The sequence below is a fragment of the Dipodomys spectabilis genome, unplaced genomic scaffold, assembly GCF_019054845.1.
Source record: "Dipodomys spectabilis isolate Male_0828 unplaced genomic scaffold, ASM1905484v1 ptg000003l, whole genome shotgun sequence".
NCBI lineage: Eukaryota > Metazoa > Chordata > Mammalia > Rodentia > Heteromyidae > Dipodomys > Dipodomys spectabilis.
Genome location: NW_024870680.1, coordinates 14,731,188 through 14,755,943, shown reverse-complemented (window position 1 = coordinate 14,755,943; position 24,756 = coordinate 14,731,188). Strand labels below are relative to the sequence as shown.

At 45.2% G+C, this 24,756-nt stretch overlaps 2 protein-coding genes across 4 annotated transcripts in view; one reads left to right on the top strand and one right to left on the bottom strand.

Annotated features, from left to right (window-relative positions):
* Window positions 1–5,685: 5,685 nt before the first annotated feature.
* Window positions 5,686–24,756, bottom strand: part of C2cd3 (C2 domain containing 3 centriole elongation regulator) — a 107,346-nt gene continuing 88,275 nt past the window's right edge. For 2 of the 3 annotated variants that reach the window (XM_042687238.1, XM_042687257.1), the window contains 2 exons: window positions 22,668–22,779; window positions 5,686–6,463 (listed from right to left, as the gene is read on the bottom strand). In XM_042687238.1, the coding sequence (XP_042543172.1) occupies window positions 6,335–6,463; window positions 22,668–22,779 (241 nt within the window). In that variant the 3' untranslated portion in view covers window positions 5,686–6,334. Of the gene's footprint in view, window positions 6,464–12,616; window positions 12,712–22,667; window positions 22,780–24,756 lie in introns of all 3 variants that reach the window. The other variant, XM_042687247.1, reaches the window with a different exon arrangement.
* LOC122114248 (short transmembrane mitochondrial protein 1-like) lies at window positions 16,052–16,446 on the top strand. The gene has a single exon (XM_042687290.1). The coding sequence runs from the start codon at window positions 16,052–16,054 to the stop codon at window positions 16,181–16,183; it is 132 nt and encodes a 43-aa protein (XP_042543224.1). The 3' UTR covers window positions 16,184–16,446.

Here is a 24,756-nt window from a genome sequence, read left to right as displayed (position 1 = left end):
CAGGGACCTAAAATAATGATATGGAAAAGGAGTCAGAGATGACCCCATAGACCTTTGCTAGAAGGTATTGAATGCCAAGGTTAATCTAGTGGAGAAAGGGGAGGTGAGAGTCATGCCTGTGTTCAGAACATGCTGGACAAGCATCAAGGATGGTGTTTGAAAGGAGAGATGGGGGCTCAGAGACCAGTGAGGGGGTTGTTGGAATAGTGCCAGCAAGAAATGTCAAAACTTGAATTTGGTCAAGAGTAGCAACAGGAATAAAGTTGCAGCCTGGAATAGGGGTGGCTCTGAGCCACCCAGTAGAAACGGACTCAGCTCAAAAGCCACACCTGAGCTGGGCACTGGCGACTCATCCCTATAATTCTAGTTGTATTATAGGCTGAGATGTGAGGATTGTGGTTTGAAGCTAGCCTGAGCAGAAAAGGCTAGGGGACTCATCTCCAATTAACAAACAAAAAGCCAGAAGTGGAAGTGTGGCACAAGTAGTAGTACATGTGAGTAAAAAAGCCAAGTGTTTTAAGCCAAGCTCAATACCCTGACTTCAAATCCCTAGTGCTGGTACAGGTGCGCGTGCGCGCACACGCGCACACACCCACACACACACACACTCAGTCACACCTGGGTGCCCTGAGGTCTGAACACCCCAGCTTCTTTCCCCCTACACTCATGCCTCCTTAACTATTAGATGAAAGAGCTAGGCAGCCAGAAGAGAGAGCTGGGTCACCAGCTGAGAGAGGAAGTCAAGAGCAATCCTTCTCCCTGAAGCCCTTTTAGGGGATACTTAAGGGATCACTAAGGGTTTACCCAATGCTTCCTCCAGCAGTCACTGTGTCAAGAGCTTATAAAGATATCATCTAATTTAATCCCTTTACAAAATGGGAGTTGCTATTATTCCCACTTCATAAGCAGAAGGCTCCTTGGCTTATAGAACTTTAGCTAGTCAGACACTGGAGTGCTGGAGCTGAAACTAGGGTCCGGGTCTATCTGACACTTGAACTAGTGCCTATTTCACTGCCCAGAGTCCCAGGCTACAGGGAGAGTTCCGGATCACTTGAGCTGTATATTTACAGGTAGCTTTTCATCCCTCAGGCTCAGAGATTAGAATTCAGGTCTGGGGTGGGGGTGGGGGGCTAGAAGTCTGCATTGGGAAGAAATTGCCCATGGTAGTTCAGAAGCAGGGATGGAGATCTTTTTCGGAGACAGGTGTCCACACGACTTCCCAGTCCCAACCTCACCCTCCCTGGCAAAAGCCTCCACTGCAGCTCCACTGAGGAGGCCAACTGGGCAGAGAGGCTGTGGGCTCCAAAAAACATTAACACAATTTAGGCCAGGCTTCAGATCAGAGGTTCTTCCATCTTCTCCACTCAGGAAAATGCCACTGGATCCTCAGGGAGGCTTTGTACCCTGAAGGCATCAGTAGATATGGGGCTAAAGAAAAAGCTAGTATCTGTGGAGATTTGCAAAATCCCACCAGAAGAACTGGCAGGGCAAGAGCAGATCCTAGGGAGTGATGCAGGTATGGGGTTCAAGCCCATCCTCAGGGCTGCTGTTCCCTCACCTTGACAGGGTGGGGACTGGACTGACTCTCTCTGGACTCTTCCATGCTGTGGTTAGTGATCCCTGGAAGCTGATGGCTGCCACTGTGAGTCTTTATAAAAGGCAGAGCAGGCTGACGGAAATGGAGGCTGAGGGAGGGGATGGGGTCTTACCTATAAGTCTAGCCAGAGCAGTGCAGCACACGAGCTTCTTAGGGCTCCATCCCAGAGGGTAGCAGAGGATCTGATCACCCTTCCTTGCCATTCACTGTTGTCTCTGGTGCCTCTGGCTTGGCACCAGTCTTATACACCAGCTGACCTGTAACCTAATCCTGAGAAGCTAGTTGACAGTCAGAGCACTTGACAAGAGGCAGGCTGGTGAGGGGCAGGGAGGAGGAGTGGCCATTAGGTTCCAGCTCTAGTTTTGCTCCCTTGATTTGAAGCTCCTTAATACCACTCTTTGAGCTACAAAAAGAGCAGCTAATCTTGGTGACAAAGGTATATAGGGGTGTGTGTGTGTGTGTGTGTGTGTGTGTGTGTGTATGCGTGTGGCCCTGTCACTCTTGAGTCTACAAGTCAAGGTCTCCAGGATATACTGTGTAGCAGGGTTCTTTGGGGATACTCTTCCCACCCTCCCCCAACCCCTACCCTGTGCTGTAGACAGATCTTAGGAACTTAAATATGAGGGGAAGGTTGTCTCGGGTTTTTGAGGCAGGGTCTCACTGTACATCATAGATTAGCCTGGAATTTGAAATCCCCTTGATTCAGTCTCATGAGTGCTGGGATTACAGGTGTGTACCAACATGCCTGGCTCTAAGTGTCGTAATAATAGCAATAATGTTGACTTGTGGAATTGATACCCCTTTGTTCAAATACTTAAAATACAAAAAACTTAATAGCAATGGTGGCCACCAGAATTTCTTAGTGTCTACTATGTGCCAGATCTTTTTATATCTTGCTATTTTCTTTTCCATGAAATAGGTACTATGGGGGTTCTAAATTTTTATTTGATTTTATGCTGGTCCTGGGGCTTGAACTCAGGACTTAGGCACTGTCACTGAGCTTGTTTGTTCAAGGCTATCTCTTGAGCCACAGGCTCATGTCTGTCTTTTTGGAAGTTTACTGGAGAAAAGATTTTCACAGACTTTCTTGTTCAGGCTGGCTTTGAATTGTAGTCCTCAGATCTCAGACTCCTGAGTAGCTAGGATTACAGGTGTGAGCCACCAGTGCCTGCTGAGGATTTCAATTTTTTTTAAAAAAATAAGATTTATTGAGATATGTTACATATCATACCATTCACCTACTTAAAGTGCATACAATTCAAGTGGGTTTTTTTTTTAGTATATTTAGAGTTGTGCAGTCACCACCACAATCTATTTTAGAACATATTTATCACCCCTCTAAAAAAACCTCTTTGTACCTTAGCAGTCATCTTCCTTCCCCTCCCCCAGCCCCAGGCAACCTAATCTCCTTCTGCCTTTAGGTTTGCTTATTCTGGATATTTCCTATAGGATATTTCCTATGAACTCATTTGAGATTGGCCTCTTCCACTTAACATGGTAGTGTTTTTCAAAACTCATCTCTGTTTTAGTGTATATTAGTATTTCATTACTTTCGTTGTGGAAATTTCTCAATTTTTTTTTTTTTTTGGGGTCCAGTTGTGGGGCCTGAAGTCTGGGCCTGGGCGCTGTCCCTCAGTTCTTCAGCTCAAGGCTAGCGCTCTACCACTTGAGCCACAGCGCCACTTCCGGCTTTTTTCATTTTTGCTTATGTGGTGCTGAGGAATCGAACCCAGGGCCTCAGGCATGCAAGGCAAGCGCTCTACCACTGAGCCATCTTCCCAGCCCCTGGAAATTTCTCAATTTTGAGGAATGTGGAAGGGCAATTTGGGACAGAGTGTAGCCAGGGTTGGCCTGAAACTTGTGATCCTCCTGACTCAGCCTCCTGATTCCTGGGATTACAGGTGCAAGCCACCAAGTCTGGGTTTTTGAGAATTATTGTATTTTAAAGATTATTCTACATATTATTCAAGTCTTAGGGGATACAATGAAATACCAAGGTTAGACAGCCTTGTATATGGCAGGGACTGACCTCAGCTTATAATCTGTAATGCATTTGGGCCTATCTCCATGTCACTGGAGGCTTCAGTGTGGACATGATGGGATCAAAGGAAGATGCGGGAGGGTGGGAAAGGTCTCATGTAGCTACTGAAGGTTCCATTTGTAGGCATTGAGGCTAAGGGTTAGCATAGCTGAACCTGGGACCCAAGTGGCATAGCAGAGGTGGAGGGGGAGACAAGCAGAAGAGAAGAGAGGGAAGGAAAGGGAGTTATAACTGGGTGGAGCAGAGAAGGCAGAAGCCATTTCTGGACTTAGGCACAAAGACATGGTCACAGGGGCAGGAGATCAAAAGTCCATGGTGAAAGTTTAGGCTGTGCTTGTCCCCAGCTCTGTCCTTAATGTCAGAATTGGCTGGTGGATTAGAGGCACAAGGGAGTGGCTGCTAGGGTGATTGAGACTGGAAGGAGTTTCTGGGCTCTTCCTGAAAACACTAGCCTGGAGGCAGGGAGTGGGGGGTTAGTTTCACTGAGGTTACTTGGGAGAAGGATACAAGTGGGAACCAAACCAGAGGGCATCAGGTTTTGGAGAAATCAGAGGGAGGGTGGACTTAGCTGGACTTATTTTCAGGTGGAGGGTATGTCCAAAGAGAAGTCAGAGACAAACTAGCAAGTTCTGGACACACAAGCAAATCATCTTGGAGCTATCAATAGGAGACAAATCTAACTTCTGGGGATGACAGTGGCAAATAATACACTGTTTCTAAGGCACGGTGGTGAGTTTCAGACTTGCAGGGTGGCTTTGTGTCATCAGAATCTGCCCTTACCCTGTGGCAAGAGCAGCACAAGTCCTCCTGTGGCCGTGTCCTCATTTGATCCCATCAGGTTATTTACAGGACAGGCTTTGGAAGGAATGTTCTTTACCTGAGACTTTACCCCTTCGATCTGGGCTCAGGGTTCTGCTGGAGGTTTCTTGTGGCCTCAGGGGTGGGATCTGGTTGTTGGAGGCTCTGCACAGGACTGAGAATGCTGGGGAAGGCATAGGGCTGGGAGGTTGGTGTCTGGGGAGCGAAGCTAAACAGATGTGGGGGCAGGTCAGGCTAGGGCACAAGGGGCTCCTACATCACTTTGGAGCCACTGCCTCCTTAGTTACTGGTGTGAGGCTTTTACTAGTTTGCTCCAGGACTTTTGGGGCAGTGGGTGGGGCTGACATTTCTTATGCTTCTATCATGTGCCAAGTGCAAGCAAAGCATTTTTACAAATGTCTCCTTTGATTTTCATCCCATCACTTCACAGACCAGGCCAGAGGGTCACACACACAGCAGGCTGCTCTCTTTGCTATCCCCAGTTGTATGCTGGCCACTGCACCTTCCAAGAAGCAAGTGTTCCTCTTTTAGGGAGTCTTTCCTGACTGTGGCAGCTCCCATGCTCTCTTCCAGTCTGGGATTCCCAAAGTCAGAGCACTTAGCAGCTGTACTGTTTTGGTAAATGAGTCATCTGGTATCTCTGGGGATGTTTTGTGTGGTGAGATTCACTTCCTAGCTACATAAACAAGAGGCTAAACATTTAACTTTGTTGAGTTTCACTTTAACTATAAAGGGGCAGGCATCACAATGTGTACGTTATAGGGTTATTTTGAGGACTGAGTGAAACGACGTGTGTTTGGAGGTGAAGTGGTTCTCTTTGCCTTGATGCTCAGCCATACTGTACACTCTGCATATCTATGCCTCTGTGGTGTCCTCTTCACAGGGTCTTCCCTATGTTAGTTGCTCAGGTGGTTGTGGTCTGAAAGAACTACCCAACCCAGAAACAAGGGAGCCTCTGAGGGACCTGTTCCACTTCACTGACAGTTTTTAAGAACCAACAAAGAAAGAGTAACACTGAAACCACCAAACAACCAACAAGAACCATTGATGGTTATAGCGATGTCACTCTAATCTAGACCACTAAGATAACTGGGTGAAGCTCATAAGTCTCCTAGGAACCCTGGTCCCCTGATCCAGTTGAGGGGACTAAATGGTTGTCAACCTTTCTGTCTGCAGCTTGAATATATTCTCATTTCAGTGGCCAACCCAGCAAACACTTGTGCACAAATACAAATACCAATAGGATTTTATTCAAACAAAGGCAAGAACATTGAATGACCTTCAGCTGAGTAAAAAATAAGTTAAAAACATGGTTATATTTTAGATAATCAGATACAGTTTACAGGAGGTGATTTCCTCCTAGTCCCTTACTGATTAATCTAATAGAGCCTAAAAATAATTTACATCTATAAAATACCCTATTCTTAAGCAAGAATTGGAGGTGACCCTAGGAGTTCCTCAGTTATGCACACAATCTATTCCCATATCCCATCATTTAAGGCAAAAATAGTCTAACCTATTCAGGTAGAGGGTGGGCTCAGGTCAGCCAGTGCTGTGTCTAAGATACTCAAAGGGGCTTTGCTGCTGAGAGATGCCTGTGTAGGTCCTGTGGTCAAAAGATAGGTGAGCTGCTTTGGTGCTGGAATCCCTTTTGTTTCTAGTCTTTACCTCACCACTGAAGGAAGAGGTCCTGGCAGATGGACCCTGGACCAATTTGGGACAGTCCTTCAGTATGGGCTGACTGGGCCTCAGGGGTGTCCGGACTCGGCTGGTGGTATTTTCAGGGCTGAGAGAAGCAGACCTGGTACCCCTTACAAACCAAACAAGATTGAAGGAGGGTGAGCAGGTGGTTTCTTCCCTCAGTTCCTCAGGCTGTATCAGTCTTTCTGGGAGTACTGGGAAGAAAAGATCCGTGCGATCCTGCGAGTTTCTTCTTCAGGCAGGTTGGGAGGGAGGGAGATAGGTCTGGGGCGAGTAGGCCTTCGGGAAAGGGCTTCTCTCTTGTCCTAGAGAGGAGGAAGTCAGCCAGGTTAGCACTTAGCATGCAGCACTACCAATGGGTGACTCTGGTGTATGCTTTCTTTGGTTCTTTGGCTAACATTTATGGTGAACTGTCTTGTAGAACACTGTCTTATTTTTTCCTGTCGGTTGTGGAGCCTGGGCCTGGGCACTGTCCCTCAGCTCTTCAGCTCAAGGTTAGCGCTCTACCACTTGAGCCACAGTGCCACTTCTTGCTTTTTCTGCTTATGTGGTGCTGAGAAGTCAAACTCAGGGCCTCATGCATGCAAGGCAAGCACTCTACTACTGAGCCACCTTCCCAGCCCCTATAAGTCTTATCTTAAGCCTTACTCAATTCCTTGAGACAGGTATAACATTTCCTCATATTGTGGCTCAAGAAGTCATAGTTCAGATAGAAAAAACACAAGGTCCTACCCCTTTGCTCTGAGTGGCAGAGCTGAGATAGGAACCCAGTTCAGGTACTTTTGTGCCTCTAGAAGAGTGGACTGTTACTTCCAGCAAAAGTTTGAAGCTGCACTCATTTCATGATTCTGTCCTGAATTGGGGCTAAATGTGACTTGAGGATAACATCCAACTCTTGGGGGAAGACACTAGCTGCTTGGCCCTTTGCGTTTCTAGAGCTTCTAGTGACTCAAAGCACACAAAGAAGTAGAGACTGGTTGGAGAAGAGGCAGTGCTGAAAGAAGATGGTGGCAGCCATCACAGGTGAACCTGGCTAAGTTCACAGCGCAAACTGTCCTATGGAGAGATCTCTTCCATGTCCTTGAGTCACATGAGCTGAAGCCATCCAAAACTGGTGGAGCACTGAGAGCAAAGCACAGTGTACTCCCCTGCCTCTTTCCACAAGCAAGACACTCAAATCCATCAGCCTGGTGGAGATCCTACAGTTTGGGACTAATGCCCCTCTGCAACGGGAAACCAAGGCTGAGCCAGAGTTACTTCTGGGATTTTCTTTCTGTAACTTAGCCTTTTAAGTGTGTACTGTGTGAAAGGAGGCAGAAATAAACTCAGTTCTTGCCTGCAGAAGATAGAGAGTACTCTCTGCCCATGAAAAAGTGGGTAGCTGGGCACTCCTGTGGGCCCCTCCCAGTATAGAATTCTCAAAGCCAGGAAAGTGTGCACAAGATGAGCAGGGCCTCAGTCTACAACCTCACAGAAGAAACAAGCTGTGCTGGAGCAAGGCTTCACAGCTGAGCCTGAAACAGAGAGCTTTGATTTTGAGCAGTCCTAGGCTACAAGGGAGGTACAAAAGCTACCTTTTTGCTCCCTTCCAAAATATGAGAAGCAGCTGTATCTTCTAATACCCCAAGGCAAGGGAGGCAAGTGTCTGCCTGCTGCTCTTTCCTCCACACTGGGCATTCCTGGGCATGGTCTGGCTCTGATATATGTGACCCTAGATGGGCCAGGTCAAGATGGGAGCTTGGAAGCTATAAAGAGCAGTGAATGTGTAGACCAACAGCTAGTGACCAGAGGCTGGAGAAGAGATTGCCTCTTGCAGCAAATTCATTCCTTCTGGAACCAGTGGTTATTACCTGCCATGTGCCAGCACTTTAAGTTTCTCTCTACTCTCAAACCTAGGGAGAGTGTTTTTTGAACTATTCAGGGTTTAAAAGTGACACAAGTTTCATCCCAGTCCTGACTCTAGTATGGATTGGGGTCACCAGTTGTAGATCACTTCGCATTTCTTTTCTTTTTGGCATATATATATATATATATATATTATTGTACAGAAGAGTTACAATTACATGGGCAAGATAATGAGTACATTTCTTATCAATCATTGTAGCCTCCTCCTTTGTTTCCCCTTCCCATCCTCCCCCCCCCCCCGTTCCCCCACCCAAACCTCCCTGCCCCCCCACTTCTTTCTTCACTACAGTGAAAAGGAACTAAGGAGATGTTTGTTTAATAAGCCAGATGGGAAAAAATGAGTCTAAAAACTTGGTTTTCTAGCTCAGCTCCTAAAACCAGACCTTTGTTTTCTTATCTATCAGAAGAGGAATCTTTGTATTTTTGAGAAATTTGGTGGGTCTTGCTCTCAATGTTAGAAGTACCAAGCTTTGCTGGTGACTTATTAAGCCTTTTGGGAGCCCAGGTTCTACTCCACCTGATCAACTCCTATGAACAATAGGCAGAAATGGTTCCTGTCCTCCCCAGAATGTTTAAGCTCAAGAGGGACACATGCTGTCTGCTATAACAGTTACAAAGGTGATGCTTGAAGCTTGGGAGTACTGCGAAAGCAGCAGTCAGTAACAGCCAAGACAGTCCACACAGAGCTGGGGCTGGGATCTAAGATAGGACTGGCAGCAAGGCTAGTCATGTGTGGAAGGGCATGAACACAGGTCTGCAGCTGCTGGCTGCACAGTATCTGTCTTGGGTTGAGTCCAGTGTGGCTGGCTCAGCCAACCTTCTAGCACCCACACCCAGACTCAGTGGCCCTTATGAGTCCTTATCAGTGTGAACCAGGCCCAGGGACCAGGCTAGAGACAGGACTTGGCTCTGTGTACAGGGCAGGGCAAGAGAGTGGAAAGACAGATCCCATTTGGCTTTTATCAGCCTTAAAAGGGTTTAGTAGTAAAGACTTTCTCTTTATCCAGGTTATTTCCCAAAAATACATAACCCTAAGGGTTGGACAATCTGTTCAGAGCAGGGATTCCCCAAATGTACTAGCCTTTCTACTAAAAATGTCCACAACCTTGCTTGGTGGAAGGCACTGAAAATGGCCAGCACAGTGTGTGCTTGCTTGGAAGCAGAACTGTCAGAGCTGCTTCAGAGCCCTTGGAGCCTGACAGTGGGTATCACGTATGGGTGGAACCCTGTGGAGCACATGGGCAGCAAAGATGGCGCTGGGAGGGGGTTGAGTGGGCAGAGCCTAATTTACTGGAGAGCACATGGCCAGCCAAGATGGCTCTGGGAGGGGTTGAGTGGGCAGACCCCAATTGATCTTCTGATCAGTGCCTAACCAGCCCGTGAGGGCTCAGGTGAATGATAGGGTGTGACCTTGACAGTGATTGGTTCCTCTTCCTCCCTTACCATACCACCCACCCTTGTTGTCTTTAAAAGGGGCTGCTCTCTGTTAATAAACGAGCTTTTCTACCTGCTGGATTTGGCTCCCCGCTGTGTCTGATTGTCTCCTGGGCTGAGGGAGGCTAGGGAACGGGCGAGCGCCGCACTTACCTTTCCTCGGACCCCGTCCGTCTTTCGTGGGAGTCCGTCTTTCGTGGGACGGACGAAGACCCAACAGAACCCTTGGAAGAGGACTCTGACATGACGTAAAATGTGATCATAGGAAGATGGAGAGGACATGCTGGGTGGAGGCTCAGCTTGAGAAAAGTATGGAGAAGGAACTGCTTTGTTGGCAAGGCAGTGGGGATGGGCTGGGCTGACTGTGGGATGGAGGGCAGCTGGAGGGTTGAAGCTGCTGAAGGCAGTTCTTCAAAAGTTTAAGGAGGCTGTTGGACCTCAAAGGACTGACTTTTAAGGGTCTTCTAGTGAACAGGGAGGGATAAGTGTCTGTCCACTCAGTTCTATTAAATCCCTCCCTTCCATATATAAGAACATGCTCTTTTCTGGTTACATGGATACCCAGGCCATGAGTGTGACAGGTTCCCCGGTAATATATTTTTTGGGTCAGTTGTGGGGCTTGAACTCTGGGTCTGGGCACTGTTCCTCAGCTCTTCAGCTCAAGGCGAGCACTCTACCACTTGAGCTATAGCACCATTTTTGGTTTTCTTGTGGTTTATTGGAGATAAGAGTCTCATGGACTTTCCTGCCTGGGCTGGCTTTTGAACCGCGATCCTCAGATCTCAGCCTCCTGAGTAGCTATGATTACAACCATGAGCCACTGGCACTCAGCTCTGGTAATAGATTTTTTTTTTTTGGGTCCAGTCGTGGGGCCTGAACTCAGGGCCTGGGCGCTGTCCCTCAGATCTTCAGCTCAAGGCTAGCCCTCTACCACTTGAGCCACAGCGCCACTTCCGGCTTTTTCTTTTTGCTTATGTGGTGCTGAGGAATCGAACCCAGGGCCTCAGGCATGCAAGGCAAGCGCTCTACCACTGAGCCACCTTCCCAGCCCTGGTAATAGATTTTTATAGATGCTGTCAGTGAGAAAGGCAGAGGGAAAAGAATGAAACACATAGGAGTAAGGCATGGTAGTAGAAGGAAAATGTGAAGCTTCTCAGGAATCCACAAATCTAGTCAGTCCTGTCTGGAGAATTGCTGCTCCTCTTGTCTCTATCATTTGTTCACCAATGGCTTGGCGGGCAACTCACTTTTGCTCTGGGTTTGGTTCCTACTCCCTCTTTGGCCAGGTCCCTGTGAGGCATCCTTTTCTCCAAAACTTCTCAGGAGGGTCAAACCCTTTTTTCTGATCTAAAATGAGATCTGATCCCAGCCATTACATTCTGGTTTCCCTCCACTGCAACCCCAGATGGAGCCCTGTGACCAGGCCAGAGATCCTAGGGGGTAGTGGGCATAGGTGTCCTCTGTCTTCTTTCTCCTGCTATGTCTTTCTCAGAGGGAGGCAGAGGATGGGGTGGAGGGAGCATTGGTCTGTGTCCCAATGCAACTGTCCTGCTTACTTAAGACTAAGACATTTTCTGTGGGTCTCAGTGTCTTCACTGCCAAGCTCTGAAGTTCCCCCTGATCATGTCACCAGGTCTATTGTAAGTCTTACATAAATGTAGATATGACCAAGGTTGCATCTTTATCTTTTGAAAGATACGGGCTGTACTGGTGCTAGAGCTGACCCTAATAGACACCACAGCATGACAGTGCTTCCATGCTTTGGCCACAGGCAGGTCACACCAAATATGCCCTGGGAAAACAGGGTCAGCGCCTCGCCAAGGTGTGCCCAGTACTAGACCAGCCAAGCTATCCCATGCCACTGCCTTCCTCACTTCTCAGCGAGCCTCTGGGCTGAGATTAGGGCTACAGTTTTGCTTGCTTAAGTGATATTACACTGAATCAGAAACTGAAAACAAAACTTTCCAGAGTTAAAAAAAATTGAAAGGAAACAATCGCACTTCTGGATGGGTAGGTGGCCTTGCCAGTGGGCTGCTGCCTCAGAGACCCAGTGAGGGCTCCATAGAGCTGTCTGTCTTGCTCAACTTTTACCTCCTTGGCTGCTGCCTGCCCCTGGGGTGGCACTAGAGTCCTCCGGCAGTGACAAGAATTTCCTTGTAGCTAAAGATGCAAACTTAGCAGCTACAGCTAGGAGTAGGGGGAAGTGAGGTTTAGACAGTTTGATGGAGGCCCAGTCCTGAGGTCAGTTCTGCTCTGACTCACCCTCTTGGCCCAGCTGCAGTAGGGCTGGTCTGCTGCAAGCTCACTGTTCTTTCCTACCTTAAAGCCTAGGTCATGGGCTTCTCATTATCTGTGTGTTCCCTCTACGTCCTGCTAGCAGGAGGGCTGAAAACTCCAGATTCCAGAAAGGGAAGGGTTAAAGTGGTCCTGTTGGGAGAGCTCCAGTTCCTCCCACATGCTGGCCTCAGAGCAGCTCTAGGACTTAAGCCCAACACCTGGCAGCTGGTCTGTAGGGCCCTTCTTAGGAGGCATTTGCCAACTTGCAATCTGGGCCACAGTAGTTACAGGCTAGCTCTGGCTGCTTCCCCTGACTTTTGTACACCGTTGGCCAGTTTGCTCATCTCTTTCCCAAACTTTGTGTGGCCTTTATGGTCTGAGACCTTTAATGTCTCCTGTTGGACTTCTGTAGAGGCTAGGGACTTGGTGGTTTTATAAAGAAAGGAAGCAGCAGGTCATAGCTTTCTGCTCCAAAAGTATTTAGCCAGTCAGCCAAAAGTATTCAGCCATTTAGGTATGGAATATAGGTTGAGAAGAATAAAGCTGACTCCCTGATGATCTGATCTGGTTTTGTGAGAGCTAGGTCTCTCTACTAGGACTGTATATCTTTACAGTGTCTCTGGGCTTATGGCAGGTAAATCATGAAGAGAAAAATTCTTTAGGCTTCTAGAAAAAAAGAAGCCCAAAGCCTTAAGACTCATAAACAGATAGGCAGCAATGGCTAAGGCTAAGGATTCCCTTTGGGTGGGCTGTGTCAAGGTCTGAATTGTACACACTCCTAAGCTATAGCTCGGTGAACTATACTATTCTTCATACTTCTGGGGCTGCCATGCAGGGCCTACCTTCCTAGTGCCCCCTCCTGGCTTTCAGTGTTGGATCATGTTGCTACGTCAGCATTTCTTTCCAATGTCAGCATCTCCCTCCTCCTCCATACATACTGTAAGAGGGAAAACATCTGGATAATGATAAGAAAAAAAAAGAGCCAAAACACTACGGTCTTTATTATCTTATGTGCCATGAAGAATTTTATACATGTTGCATATCTTATTCAATGCACAACCAATTGTAAAAGGCAGATGCCATTATGCCATTTTTCAGATAAAGGAAGTGCACTCAGAAAACTTGCCCCAGGTTAGGGGCTAGGAAGTAGCAAGTCTAAGCTTTAAAATAGGCAAGCTGGATTCAGAAGTCATGTTTCTAAACATTATGCAAAACTACCTGCTGGGACAGAAGAGAGACATGATTGTTCAAGACTTAAGAAATCCCACAGCAGAACCAAGGCAAAAACTCAAGTTTGCTGACTCTCTGCTTACCTGCTGGCCTGGAGTATCTCCCTTCCTAGTGATGTGTGTGTGTGGTATGGTTGACTGGAGGAGAGAAAGCTAGGGAGAGAGTGGGTGGAAAACTCAAAGGCCTCAGGGTACATTAATGCCTAACTTTGTCTATTTTCTGCCTCCCACATTCATGAGAGCAGCCTCTGACCTCATACCTCTGGTTAACATCAGGACTGTACATGAAGTGGAAAGAGCCAGGGCTTAATGTAGGAAGCAACTGAACAAGATAGGGCACATCTCTACTCCGGGCAGGGCAGAAAAGCCAAGGCTCTGAGGTCAGGTAGCATCTTGTTTTATGTTTGTGATTCCTATCTTATTCCTGAATCCTTTCACCCTGGGGCTTCCTAGTACCTCCGAGCTGCCAAAGTCTGTTGATTCTCTAAGGTTCCCTCCTTATAAATTCATAGCCTGCAAAGTGTTTCCTGAATCTTTGTCAAATTCTACCCTCATATTCATTCCATTTGATTTTGTCTTAGTTAAGTGCTAATAGAGAAAAATATCATTTGAGAAAGCTGATGAAGAGTTTGCAAGCCACTGTCTCTATAAGAACTAGGGACTCCACATCCACAAATCAGCCAACGACAAATGCTGGAGGGGATGTGGAGAAAGAGGAACCCTATTACACTGCTGGTGGGAATGTACACTTATACAACCACTTTGGAAAGCAGTCTGGAGGGTCCTAAAGATTGACCTCCCATACGACCCAGTCATACCACTTCTAGGCATCTACCCTGAACAACAGGAACCAATATACAAGGACACGTGCACCTCCATGTTTATTGCAGCACTGTTCACAATAGCTAGGATATGGAAACAACCCAGATGCCCCACCACAGATGAATGGATCCAAAAATTGTGGTATCTATACACAATAGAATATTATGCAGCCATTAGAAATGACAAAATAATGGCATTTGCAGGGAAATGGATGGAGCTAGAAGGAATCATGTTGAGCGAGGTAAGCCAAGAGCAAAGAGACAAACGGTACATGGTCTCCCTGATAAGTGGATGCTAAATCCAAAATGTTAGGTGATACGACAAAACTAACAGGACTTAAGAAACAAAGAACTCCCACTCATCTGGTCGAACCACTACTAAATATCCCCATGCAGCTGATCACATGTATGGTGTATATGTGTACACCGTTATATGTTATAGATTGTGATAGACAATTTGCTCCAGGAAAGTTAGAATGAACTTGTGACTTTAAATGAGCATCATTATTCCACAATACTGTGAAATTCAAGAAATTATGTAATCACTTAATCATAATTAAAAAAAAAAAAAAAAACCTCGGGGAAGGTAGGGAGGGAAGGGATGGTAGGGAGAAAACAATGGAGGGGGTAACAATGCTCAATAGGAAGTGTACTCATTACCTTACTCATGTAACTGTAACCCTCTGTATAGTATCTTTACAATAAAAAAAAAAAAAAAAAACTAGGGACTCTTAAAGGCAAGTTCCATGGTACTGGGTCTAGTTTTAACCTGACAGGGACTTGGCAGGAGTTGGAGGTAGCTTAGATGGAAAGCTGACTCCCCAGGCTCCCCAGGGAACACCTAATTCTGCTCTTTCTTGAACTTGGTGGTTTTGTACTCTTGCCCAAACTACAAACCAAAACTACACCTTTTCCTCTCCTGGCCTGCCTGTCCTCAGGCTCAGCTCTGGCTCTTCTAATCACTGATGAAAAGTTACCAGAGGGTCTGAGTAGAGAAGTCACATTATTTATTTATTTAACTCCTTGATAACGAGATACAGTATGGGGAGTGGATTACCAGAAAGAGGGAAGCAGAAAGGCATAACTTGCTCTGTAATAATCCAGGTGAGAGATGATGATGGAGGTAAGGTGAGAATGGTGAGTAGTAAAAGCTGGATGTAATAATTGAGATGCCACAGAGAGACAAATGATGCATTTTTTTCCTCATATGCAGAAGCTAGATCTAAAATACACAGGGACATGATAAATTATATAGGACTCTAGGCATTCATACAGGTTAGATCCACCTGGGAAAAGTGGCTTCTTCTCTTCATTTTCTCTCCATGGGAAATCACAAGTGGACCCCTTTCCCTCTGGCCTCTGTGCAGGACTGCATGTGGCCCTTCTTAGAAGTCCCCCCAGCACCTGTAACCCAGGTCACTGGTGCATATGGGGGCAGTGGGAGGTCCCCCAGGCTGAGGTCACTTCTTCACTTTCTGTGTAAGGCTCCTTCTCACACTCCCCTATATAATCTCTCCACCATTAGCTCTCTCTCTGGACACTTACATCTGGTGCAGGCCAGCAGTTTGGTTCTCCTAATAAACTCTCACAAAGGTGCAATGCCTCTGTGCCTCTGATCATATAAAATAATATCTATCAAAATGAACTCCAGGAAATGGAAACATGATTTTTTTTTCTTTTTGTCCTTGTGTATCATCTTTATGATAACAAAATTTTTAATAAAAAAGTAAAGCTGTCAGAAACTTCTGTTTGCTTACAAAGGCATAGGAAAGATTTCAAGGTTTGGAAGAAGTAATTGAGATGAATAAGACTGAAGATGAACAGAGCTGGGAATAAAATTTGGAATTCAGTTTTAGACATGTTGAACTTGTAATATCCAGTAGGTATCCAAGTGGAGATGCTGGGTAGCAGTTGGATATTTGAGCCTAGTTAGAAAGGAGGCCTGGCCAAGATTACCACTTGGGAGACTAGCTCAGAGGGAACTGAAAGTCTTGAGGCTGGATGGGGTTGCTTAGAAAGGAAGGGTAGAGAGTAGTGTGAGGACTATGGCATGTGCACCTCTATGTTAAGATGTAGGAAGTGAGGATGACCCAACATAGAAGGCTGAGTAGTCAATGAGGAAAGAAAACCAAGAAGCGATGCCTCACAAACACATGAAGAGGGGAAGGCCAGCCACCACCCAAGGAGAAACTGCGTTGCCATCCTTGCCTGGACCCCCACTGACTCCATGCTTGGATTTACTTTGGGCAATGTGGTTGGAATGTATCTGGCTCAGAATGATGATAAATCAAACTTGGTTAAAAAAATTGAAGAGATCAGAAAGGACTTGGAAACCAAGAAGAAATTCCCTAGTTCCTGAGGCCCCTTCCAGCACTGCATTCTGGATACAATGATTCTGCCCAGCTGCCTATGCAGAGCTCCTTTAACTCCTGACCCAAAGCTTCTGTTCTTATCTCGTCTCAGCCATTTCTTCCTTGCTGGACCCTAAGTATTGCCTGAGAGCAGAAAATGGGGCCACCAGTTCACAACTCCTTTCTGCTCCCAACAGCCTGGCTTCTCCCTATCTTCCTTCTATCTACTTGGTAGGTTCTAAGGCTGGAATTATGGTGCTAGATTAGCAAACAAGACATTTAATTTGTAGCTGCTCCTTGTTTCTACTACTTTTTATCAAAAGAAAAATGGATGAGTTTTGTATAGCTGATCAGATATAAGTAATGCTGATTTCATTGTTTAGAAATTATAATGGGTACTTGTTAAACACTTGTTACTACATTTTATTTCAAAATAATTAAAATTAATATGTAGAAGCCGGTTTCTGGTGAAGTATCCATTACTTTATACTATTGTTAGCAGCTCCACAGTTGATAATTTATTTAACCAATAAATCAATTTGTTATTTGCTGAGGAATTACATTTTAAGAATCCTGTCAGAATTGGGCATTTAAAAAATGCAAAACAGTTGTTTTTGTCTCAGAAGAGTTGTTTATTTAGTATGCATGCATTTCCTTCATGGTATATTTGTTCTGATACTTTTTTCCCTCAGAAGAATTGTTCTTGCGACTGAAGATGCAGATGGATAAATAAGAAGTTTCTGGAAAATGAAGTGCTATGACTTTTCACATTAAACCATATTTACATTATTAAAAAACACATGAGAAAGGACAGGAGAGATCAACTGTTACATGCCATCAGGAAGTCAAGCTAGAGACAGATTTGGAAAATGGGTCAGAAATCGTGTCATTTCTCTCTGCTGCTGGGAAAGTGGGGTAAAGTCTGACTTGAGTGGGAGTTTACATAGGTTTTACATAACATGGGCTGCATGAATGTAGTTAGAAATAGTCACAGGGGAGATGACTGCAGCTGGGCAAGGGAGTGCAGAGAAGTGAGTGGGTTCATAGGGGACAGAATTAACAGGTCTTGGAAATGGACTGGCTATGGCTTGTGAGGTACAGAGGAGTGAAACACGTTATCTCTGGCAGAAGCTATGTGGGTGTGCCTGAATTTCCTGCAGTAAGAAATAAAGGTGGCTGAGCACCTATAATCCTAGCTACTCAGGAGGCTGTGATCTGAGGATTGCAGTTTGAAGCCAGCCTGAGCAGGAAAGTACATGAGACTCTTATCTCCAATTAACCATCAGAAAACTGGAAGTGGTGCTGTAGCTCAAAGTGGTAGAAAACTAGTCTTGAGCAAAAAGAACTCAGGGATAGCACCCCAGCTCTGGGGTTCAAGCCCCATGACCGGGGGACTGGGGGTGGGAGTGGGGAGGAAATGAAGGGGGTAGAGAGGATATTTGAAGAAAGACAAGAAGTTCAAAATTTCAGTATAACGAATTGTTTGTGCCATATCCAAGACAAGATATCTAGGATGCAATAGGATCCATGTGTCTGTACCATGGGAAAGAAGTCTAGATGAAGTTAAGGATTTTAGAAGCTACCAATAGTAAATACTAGAAGTAATCTAAGTGGTTGAAATGTTCTTGAGAGAAAACCTTACATGTTGTGTGGACATGTAAACTATTGCTGTTCTCAACTACTTTTCTTCCCTTTAAACTGATAAAGCTAGCAAGCATGTTCTACCTCCTGAGGTTTTCTGTTGTGGCCCTTCTGGTACTGAATTTTGAACAATGTTGGGCAAACTGTGAAGATAAGGGTTGCTGTAACTAGGACTCAGAATGAATGAAGTCCAGGGAGAGCAGTGTATAAGATGTATATAAGATACATTGTCTCAAAACTTAACTTGCCCTTAATTGAAAAATTTTTATTTCCCCTTTTAAATTCATTTAATTGAAGTTTTGTCATAGAAATAACACAATAGTGGATTTAGAGTCCTTTACAGTTTAAACTATAAAACTAGATAGGTGATATGACTATCTTCTAAAGGGAAACAGGCCAAGGGCATGCCAACTATGGCAGGATATAGTGGGTTATCTGTATCCAATATCTGTTCCCAGTCCTTTTTTTCTTTTTAGTGTACTGGCACCTGAACCCAGGACCTTCTACTTGCTAGACAGGTGCTCTACCACAGTGCCATGCCTCCAGTCTGATGTTTCAATTTTTTTGTTAGTCATGAGGCTTGAACTCAGGACCTGGGCTCTGTCTCTTAACTTTTTTGCTCAAGGTTAGCACTCTACCACTTGAGTCATAGCACCACTTCCCGTTTTCTGGTGGTTAATTGGCCTTTCCTGCCCGGGCTGGCTTGGAACCTCCTGAGTAGCTAGGATTATAGGCATGAACCACTGGCGCCCAGCTTCAATTCTTTTTTTTTTTTTTTTTGTCTTTTCTTTCTTGGTACTGGGGATTGAACCCAGGACGTTGTACTTGCTTAGGCAAGTGCTTTGCCATTGAGCTACACCCAGCCCAATGTTTCAATTCTTTGTTGAATTTGAACTACATGTTTAGAAGGCCCTGCCCCACCATGGAAGATATAACCTGAGCTCAGAGTGAACCACAGTGGAGGATACTAAAACATCCTCCAGGTCCTCCTACAGCCCCCTAAAGAAACCCCTTTTATTTTTTTTTCCTAAACTAATTTCACAGAAACACCCAAACTTTGTAACCTCCATGGCACTATCGGTCACAGCCATCCAGCTGGGCTCCATGGCCCAGCTGCTCTGCAGGGTCCTGCCCTATGGGAAGCCTGGAAAGTTGTCAGAACCCACACCCGTGGCTTCAGCCACGGTTCCTCCAAGAGGTCCGAACTTTGTGCAGGCCTTTCCCTTGTTTTCTTGCTTTAGTTTAGGACTCTGGCTCTACTGAGAACAGAACTACATGTTTTCAGCAAAAAACATGTACATGTACAATACTGCACACATTAAAAAAACCCCAAAAACTTTGTTAAGTGACCAAGGCTTTTAAAAAATGAGGTGAAAATTCTTATTTGTCCCTCCCCACACTTTGTATCTCATATTTGAAGACCAAAGATCATTTCCTCTGGGGAATAGGCACATTATGAAGCTATAAACACAAAAGCAGGAAAAGCAGTTCTGTTTGGCAGTTCAGGCAGAGGCTTATAACCTCCTTTCCTGTGGCTCATGACTCACTGACCCTTCACCCACTTGGCCAGGAAAGGAAACCAGTAAAATGCTCAGCCATCTGATAGCTTCTCTGCTGAACCATAACAAACTGAGATTCAATTATAGGTTGGGCAACCTTGGGTGACTTAGCCTTATATATCTCAGCTTATTTATATATAATGTGGAAATAGCACTGCCTCCTTGTAGGAAGTGCAGAGCCTCAGTTTCCTTGCTGTTACCATCTTGATAAGGAGTATCCTCCAGGGGGGCTGATGTATTTTGATGGTCCCTAGATGGTGGCACTGTTCTGGGAAGTGGGGGAAACCTTAGGAGGTGAGGTCTAGCCAGAAGGATTAGATCAATGGGAACATGACTTGGAAAGGGATACTTGGTCCCCAGTCCCATGTTCTCTGCTGTCTGCCATGAAATGAATTTCCTGTCACATGCTTCTACAGCCATGTTCTGTCTCACCACTAGCCCAGAATCCAAACTGGACTGAAATCTCTGAAGCAATGAGCTAAAGCAACACCTCCCTCCCCTAACTTTAGTTGTTTACGTCAGGTATTTTGTCATAGTGATGTTAAATCTCACTAATATACTCAGATTTATTAAACAGGGAAGTTAATAGCTATCTCACTGGGTTTTTGGGAGAGTCCAGAGTTTGACATGTAGGTTACTTAGAATGACGCCTACACAAAGGGAGTGTCTGAAGGGGTTATAAGAAACAGACACATTTCACTTATAGCTTGCACTAGTCTGTAATATTTTGCTTTTTTTGGTGGGTGGAAATGGAAGAGTTTGAACTTAGAGATATGTATGTATCCTGGGAAAGTGTTTTTTCCACTGAGCTGCTCAGCCTTTTTAGGTCAGTTTTGTTTGTTTGTTTGTTTTGTTTTTGAGGAGGCTCTTATGCTTTTGGCAGGGGCTGGCCTTAGACCATAATCTTACTTCCCCCGGAATTAAAGGCTTAAGCTACTACACCTATAGCTTACTAACTTTTGTCTGGGCAAGCCTGGAACCCACTGCTCCCATCTTTATTTCCTGCACACCTGGGATGAGAGGTGTAAATCACTTTATCTGGACTTTAAATTTTTAAAAAAATTTTTAATTATAAAGGTGATGTACAGAGGGGTTTATATAAATCTCTTTCTCTCTCTTTCTTTCTCTTTCTCCTTTCCTTTCTTTCTTTTTTCTTTTCTTTTTCTCTCTCCCTCCCTCCCTCCCTCCCTTCCTTCCTTCCTTCCTTCCTTCCTTCTGTCCTTTCCTTCTCTCTCTCTCTCTCTCTCTCTCTCCAGCTCCAAGAGGCAGGAGTTTTGTGCCCAGTTTACATAGGGTCTGGAATGACACCTGACAACACAGTACTATTCCAGGAATTCTTTGTCCACTGTATCACTGCACTTACTTTTTCAAAGTCACCAATGACCATATTCATTCAGCACCCATGAGAGCGCTTAACATTTAAATCAGATATTCTTTCTTAACACTTTCCACTGAATCTTTAGATTTCAACCTTTTTTCCATGTTTCACACACCTTGTGTGGTGAGGGCCCTTCACCTTCATTATATCAGTTGCTACATTACAGTGTCATTGGTTTTGATCATATCAAGCTCTTGTCATCTCGAGGGCCTCTGTGTTCTCTCTGCCTGAAAATTTCTCCACGTTCTTTACAGGGTTGGCTTATTCTCAGTATAGTATGGCAATCAGAAATACAGATTTTTGCAATCAGACTTTCTGGGTTCCAATTCTGGCTCCAATACTACCTGTGTGACCTGGAAAGACACTTAGTCCCTCTGTGCCCCAGTCTCCTCATATTAAAACAGGAACAATAAGGCTGAGGGAGCATGGCTGAAGGGGTATAATACCTATCTAGCAAGTCCAAGACTCTGAGTTTAAATCTCCTAGGTTTTGCCTCATCAGGCTGCTAAATTAAATGATTTAATATGAACTGCTTGAAATGGTAGCAGGTATATGGAAAGCACTATCTGATTGTCATCTTTCAGATTGCACATGGCCTCTTCAGAGACTAGGTTCCCATCTACATTTTGTACTCATTGCTTTCTGTGAGCTTAATTTTTCAAGTATAAGTTTCTTGTTATTATTAAGGTGCTGTACAGAGGGGTTATCATTGTACAACTCAGGTTCTGCGTACATACCTCTTTTGGGCAATTTCACCCCTCCCTTCATTTTTCTCCCATTTCCCTCTCCTGTCCCTGCCTACAAGTTGCGTTTTCCACACAGTGTATTATACTAAATAGCACAATTGCATTTTTCACCCTTCTTCCCTTCCCTTTCTGTGCTTCCCCTTTGCTCTCCACCCTAAAAAGCAGGGGGGAAAAAAAAAGCACACACCACCACCACCACCACCAATGTAAAGAACCAATGTTTCCATTTCCTGGATTTGTTTCATTAAATAGTATTTTCAATGTTCAGCAGAGTCATAGCTTTGGGTTCCTTCCATACTGGTATCCTCCTTTAGACTGTGTGTGAATGCCTAAGAGTCCTGTGTAGGTTATCATGTCCAGTTACATTTTAATCTAGCTCCACATATGCGTTGTTTGTCTCTTTGACTTGACTTATACCTATGAACTTAATTTTTGAGACAGGGTTTCACTATTTACCCTCAGGCTGATCTCAGCCTTTTGAGTTTCTACTTCAGACTCCTAGGTTTTGAGATTACAAGTATATATTTACCTACCATGTCTGATCAACACTTTTTCACTTATGACTTAATCTTCATGAATACAGAAAATCTGGTTGTCTTATTTTTTATGATAAATTAATCAGCTGTGTAATGCCTGATTCAGGGTAGGTTCTCAAAAAGTGTATGTTGATTAGAAAATTAGTTATTTTCTTGCCACCTGCAACATAGGGCAGTAAAGTGAAGCCTTGGGATGATCTGTTTTCCAATCAGCCGATTCAGGTGAACGAAGAAGAGTTATAAAGGGTCTTATAAATAGAAACTGGCATACCCTGTCATTGCCATTCTCTCATCCAGACCTAACTTGGCCGCATCAGTCCTGAGGATGCATCTATGCAGTCCTCCACCTGCCTTTGCTTAGCTGGTGCTCTTGCATTACTCACATGCATTTCTTAGCTGGTTCTTGTTTTTATGGTTGTGTGCTTGCATATCTATCTTAACTGGCAAGGTCCTGCTCTTATCTTCCTCATGATTCCTGAGCTCCCAGCACAGCACTGGACCCACAGAATATGTTCAGTGCAAACAAAGGAGTGACCACTGCACAAAGCCTCTCCAGGAAGAAGGCCCAGCACAGCCCTCATCTCTTTAGAGATGCTGACTCTACATAGGAGGAGGTTAGAAGCTGTTCTTACCCGATCTGCTGCTGCTGGTGGTGGCAATGCTGTAGACAGTGAGAGCATCCTCATAGAGGCCTCCAGCTGCTGGGGAGGCAAAAAAAAGTTGGGAACCACAATGGGCTCTGGGCTGTGACAGTAGTTAAGGCACAACAATTCCATGAGTCTACCCTTTCCAGGCCAGCATCTCCATTGACCTCACACATATCAGTCATATCTCCCCACTTATTCCTCCTGCCCATGAATTCTTGCCTTCTCACTGGAAGACCCTGCGTGCTCCTATAAATGAGTCAGTTCAAATCCTTTCTCTCCGAAGAAGCCCTCACATAATCACAAGTCACTCGATCCCTCCTTCCTCATATCCCAGATCACGATCTGTAACAAAGAATGCTTCATTAGTCTGATACAATCCTCATTACACTCAGGTTTCTCAGTGACAGAATACGGTTCCCTTCAGTTACCTTATTATCTGCTTAGCGTTGCACCCAAGGTCAGGTTAGCAAGTATTGATGCTGAGGGCTTACTGGTTAAAAGCTGACCTAGGAAACCAAAGACAGGGAGCAGGTGGGAAGGTCTCTCTAAGGGCAGCAACTTAGGCAGGACTGAAGGTGCTGATGCTGAAGGTGGCCTTTTGCCTGACTGTTCTAATTTATAGAAATGACAACTCTATGAAAGGAGACCAGGGTACATATGCTCAGCTTAATCTGGATGTGAGTCCTAGAAGGCTTAACTTTGAGGGGACTTTGATGCTGGGGACTAGTGTGATGGTCTGATTTTTTTTTTTTTGGGTCCGGCTGTGGGGCCTGAACTCTGGGCCTGGGCGCTGTCCCTCAGCTCTTCAGCTCAAGGCTAGTGCTCTACCACTTGAGCCATAGCGCCACTTCCGGCTTTTTTCTTTTTGCTTTATGTGGTGCTGAGGAATCGAACCCAGGGCCTCATGCATGCAAGGCAAGTGCTCTACCACTGAGCCACCTTCCCAGCCCCTGATTTTTTTTTTGTGCCAGTTCTGGAGCTTGGACTCAGGGCCTGAGCACTGCCCTGAGCTTCTATGGCTCAAGGCTGGCACTCTACCACTTGAGCCACAGTGCCACTTCTGGCCTTTTCTGCTTATGTGGTACAGAGGAATCAGGGCTTCATGCATGCTAGGTAAGCACTCTACCACTAAGCCACATTCCCAGCCCATGATGTTCTGATTTTTTGTTTCTGCTTATGTAGCTAAGTATGATTCTGGTTCAAATTCATTTACCAGGTTTTCTATTTTCTCATTCTTTTCATGTTGACTCTAAATTCCAAGAAGGCAGAGATGAGGTGTCTTTTCTTTTTGTAGCCACATGCCTGTCTCTTAGTACAGCGCTTGGGGCAGAGTAAGTGCTCAATATATACCTGATTGAAAGGAAAGCACCGAGGTCCAGCTTCAGGTAGTCTGATTTTTCTGTAGAGGTGGTATGAAGGTCACAGGGGAAAAAAACCCTTTGACCAGAGCCTTCTCCAGAAGTACAGATGAGGCAGAGCCTATTTGCTTCTGCTGCTGTCTGCTGTGGGGAGCTAATGCTTTGGGGGTAGGAACACCATTGCTGGGACGTGTTGGTGCTGGGTCTGAGCATGGCAGCTCTCACCACTATCGCCTTCTGCCTGCTTTGGGTCCTGCATCAATAGGGCCATCTAACTTACAAGTTCTCTCCTCAGTTTATGAAAAATGGAAATTTTCTCTATTAGTAAGGGACCAATCTCAGCCCTTCATCTCTAATGCTAGATTCCCTTCTGATTACCACTTAGCTGTCATTTTATTACATGAATAACTTCAGGAAAGTTCACTTTTTGTGCTTCAGTTTCTTCATGCTTTAAACAGAAGAAATACAGTATATAGAGCTTGGGATAAATGGGTTTACACAGGAAAGGTGCTTATACCTGCTATTCTTACCCATTTGCCCAGCTTATTCCTGCGACTCCGAGGTCCTCCCAGTGGACACATGCTCATCTACATTTGACTCATCCCCCATCACTTCAAAGTGTGGCTGCAACCTGAAACTCCCTTCAGGCTCTATTCCTCTTTCCCTCTCCAGAGTCACCCAACTCTGACCTTCTTGCTGTCCTGACTTCCAGAAAT

Excerpts from the sequence above, each read along its gene's own strand:
- LOC122114248 (XM_042687290.1), top strand. The coding sequence starts at position 16,052 with ATGCTTGGATTTACTTTGGGCAATGTGGTTGGAATGTATCTGGCTCAG.